Source organism: Magnolia sinica, chromosome 3 (assembly GCF_029962835.1).
Source record: "Magnolia sinica isolate HGM2019 chromosome 3, MsV1, whole genome shotgun sequence".
Taxonomy (NCBI): Eukaryota; Viridiplantae; Streptophyta; class Magnoliopsida; order Magnoliales; family Magnoliaceae; genus Magnolia; species Magnolia sinica.
Window position 1 is genome coordinate 38873097 of NC_080575.1, and position 3934 is coordinate 38877030.

The 3934-nt window shown below is 43.1% G+C and overlaps 1 protein-coding gene across 1 annotated transcript; it reads left to right on the plus strand.

Annotated features, from left to right (window-relative positions):
* Window positions 1–935: 935 nt before the first annotated feature.
* Window positions 936–2722, plus strand: LOC131239826 (cytochrome P450 86B1). The gene has a single exon (XM_058237702.1). The coding sequence runs from the start codon at window positions 1093–1095 to the stop codon at window positions 2671–2673; it is 1581 nt and encodes a 526-aa protein (XP_058093685.1). The 5' UTR covers window positions 936–1092; the 3' UTR covers window positions 2674–2722.
* Window positions 2723–3934: the final 1212 nt, after the last annotated feature.

The window sequence follows — 3934 nt, forward strand, 5'->3', positions numbered from 1 at the left end:
TATTTTCAGATCATTTTAGGAGTTGAGCCCAAAACTAAAGTATATCAAAAGCTCAAGTAGACCATACCAAAGGAAACAGTGGAAGTATTGATTTTCATCATTGAAGTGTTTCTAAGGCCCCAATTATTTTTATTTTTCATCCAAACTGTTCATAAGATCACAAAGACATGGATGAATGGAAAAAACAAATATCATCTTGATATAAAACTTCCATGGGCCCCAAAAACTTTTCAGCTGTAGAATTCAATTCACACTATTTCAGGTGGTGTGGTCCACTTGATCTTTGGATATGATTAATTTTTGTTGTAAAACCCTAAAATTAGATGATAAAAGAGATGGATAGAGTTGATACAATGCAGTAATGACAATAACGGTGGGCTCCACAGACTTTACTCATTACGTTTACCGTACTGAGGTACTCAGTGCGCAAACCGCTTCGGTTTAACGTCTCCCTCCGTTACGGTTCTTATTAAATATATTTTTTAATATATTTAAAAAATTAATGACGTGGCACTTACAATGACGTTGACCAATGAAAACGCTGGAGGCAGGGAGTGCCTCCGGGAGGCAGAGGATCCGCACTCAAAAATGAGATGGACTAAATTTTAAGCTGCGGCCAAACAGGCCTTTTGCATTCTTCTGGTACATACAGCCCCTTTAAGCCAAATATAGAAGAAACGCCGCATCACTACGCTAATCACTAACCACATAACTAAAACAGTTCAAATGCTTTCACACGCCTTTTTCCATTCTCTTTGTTCTTAGGTGGGTTGGGAGCCATTAATGCTGCAACCTTAGTACATGTGCTCATGTTGGCCCTCTATAGTTAATGCGAGAGATAATGAAGTCAAGCAAGCAGGTGCACCTGCAAACATACATTTCGTTGCAATTGCTCCTCTCTCTCTCTCTCTCTCTCTCTCTCTCTCCTTTGCATTCGGCTCTCCTTCGTTGCATCTGACATCTTCTTTATAACACCCTCCTTTCACTCCCACTTCTTGCATTCTTCACGTGCAAACCTTGTTTACTAACAAATCTCTGTCCCGTCTCATTACATGTGTGATCTTACTGACAGTACCTGTTATTGACATTTCAATGGACAGACTGCGTACCTTCCACTTCGATGGGGTCGTGAGCAATACAAAGCCTTCTGACATAGCCATGGCTCTTTTGGGCCTTTTTGTTTTCAGCACCCTTGTGCAAAGATTCACCTCCAAGGGCCCCATGATCTGGCCTGTGATGGGTATCATTCCAACCATCTTCTTCCACGTCAGCGACATCTACGACTGGGCCACAGAGGCCTTGATCCGTTCCGGTGGGACATTCCCCTACAGGGGCATGTGGATGGGTGGTGCTCATGGGGTACTGACTGTCGATCCCTCCAACATAGAGTACATGCTCAAAACAAGATTCAAGAACTTCCCCAAGGGGAAGTACTATAGAGAAAGATTTGCTGATCTCCTCGGCGAAGGCATCTTCAATGCCGACGATGAAGTTTGGAAGGAACAACGGCGGGCTGCCACGTCAGAGATGCACTCCAGCCGGTTCGTCGAGTACTCATCAAAGTCCATACAGAACTTGGTGCACCACAAACTCTTGAAGCTACTAGCCAAGCTTGCCAATTCAAGGGAGAGCATCGATCTCCAAGATGTGCTTCTACGTTTCACATTTGATAACATATGCACTGCTGCATTCGGTGTTGACCCAGGATGCTTGGCCATCGACCTTCCAGATGTACCCTTCGCCAAGGCATTCGAGCAAGCAACCGAACTCACGTTGTTCCGGTTCATGGTCCCACCCTTTGTTTGGAAGCCCATGAGGTTTTTCTCCATTGGCTCGGAGAAGAATCTAAAAGAGGCCGTCCAGATCGTTCATGAGTTTGCAGAGAAGACAGTCATCGACCGTAGGATCGAATGGCATAAGTTCGGAGGCTTGAAAGACCGGTCCGATCTCTTGTCGAGGCTCATCCAAGCACGAGACACCCATGAACAAGGTGCAACTCATCACTTCTCGGACAAGTTTCTAAAGGACTTCTGCATAAGTTTTATCTTAGCTGGAAGGGACACGAGCTCAGTTGCACTTGCATGGTTCTTCTGGCTGATATATAAATACCCACAAGTAGAAAAGCGGATTCTGCAAGAGATCACCCAAATCATCAGACGCAGAATAGAGGACGAAGAATCCATCGACAATGTTGTTTTCACAGTAGATGAATTGAAAAAGATGGACTATCTCCAAGCTGCACTGTCGGAGGCTCTTAGGTTATATCCGTCTGTGCCGATCGACTTCAAGGAGGTCATCGAAGATGATGTCTTCCCTGATGGAACTGCAGTGAGGAAAGGCGCTAGAGTCATCTACTCAATCTTCTCAATGGCAAGAATGGAGACTATATGGGGGAAGGATTGCAGGGAGTTTAAGCCAGAGAGATGGATTAAAGATGGCCAATTCGTAAGTGAAAATCAGTTCAAATACGCCGTCTTCAACGCAGGGCCGAGGCTGTGTGTAGGTAAGAAGTTTGCATACATGCAGATGAAAATGGTGGCTGCTTCTGTTCTGTTGAGGTATTGTGTTGAAGTGGTGGAAGGCCATGCTGTTGTGCCTAAGATGACCACCACTCTCTACATGAAGAATGGTTTGCAAGTGACTTTCAAGCCTAGGGTTCTCTCTACCATCTGATTTCTTCTTCTTTCTTCATCTTCCTCTTCTTCTTGTTCTTGTTCTTCTTCTGTTTTTCTTTTTTTTTTTAAAGTTCGGTGAGTAAAATCTTCCTCTTCTTCTTGTTCTTTATTGAGTGAGTAAATGATTTCTTGGTGGTATGAAAACTGTTTAACTAGTTTTTGGAATTTCATTTTTAATAATAACAATATATTTTATGGGTATTATTTGATACTCCGGCAGCGTGGACGCTTGATACGTAGGCAGTTAGAATTGTACACGTGGTGTACATTAACTCAACTTAAACTGAGTAACCGACCGCGACTTAAGTTGCAGTCCCGAAATCACAATGGTGAACAATGAGTGGTTTGCCACTTGAGGCGAACTCCGTGCTATGCTGATGTCACCACCGACCATTTTGCAAGATCGTTTTCAGCCATGAATTCAAAAATAAGTCATTACAAACCTCAAGTGGACTAACCGCGAAAAGCAAGGGATTGAACGCCTACCCCTTGACAACTTCCTGCGGCCATAGAACATGCTCGTATTTGTGTTTTTCTTTCGTCGAGGTCTGTACGACCTTTTGAACGGATTGGATGGCAAATAAAAACCATGATAGGTGTAATGAGGTCTCAATAGTCGTCATTGGCCCAGTACTTTCTGTGGTGTGGTCTACTTAAAGGTTTGAATCTGCTTCATTTTATGTTAGATGCCGTAAAATGATTCCCCAAAATGGATGGACGGTATGGATATAAAACATAAATCATGATGGGGGCAACAAAACTGGGTGACGTCATCCTACTAGCTAGGGAGGTCAGTGGTGTATGGGACACCACGCAATCCGCTCCGGATTCTGGTTCATGTGATTGGAACTGGGCCAACGAATTCCATTTTTTAACCGTCAAGAAATGGCCACCGAACCCATATTTCGATAATCAAATCATGGTAAAATTTCAGATACAATCTAAATTGAGATCTGTAATTTGTATAATTTGTAAAGAATTATTTATATGTCACACAAGCAATTTTCAAAATAATTTCTACATGCCTACCTATCATCCGTGGCAATGTTATCAGATACCCAGCTCCTTTTTTTTTTTTTTTTCTTTATTTGCTGGGAGAGCATGTGTGTTTCATGCCCCATGTTGGATGAGGATTGGATTCTACCAACAGCAGGACCTCACATGAGAAGGGAGTAGATTAATTGTCACCCCGCAAACTCGAAAACCGGGATCATAGAATTTTCAATCGCCGAATTCGGTGCCGATAGCCTCCTCCATTC

What these genes read in the sequence shown, in the direction of transcription:
- LOC131239826 (XM_058237702.1), top strand. Translation starts at nt 1,093, where the DNA reads ATGGACAGACTGCGTACCTTCCACTTCGATGGGGTCGTGAGCAATACA.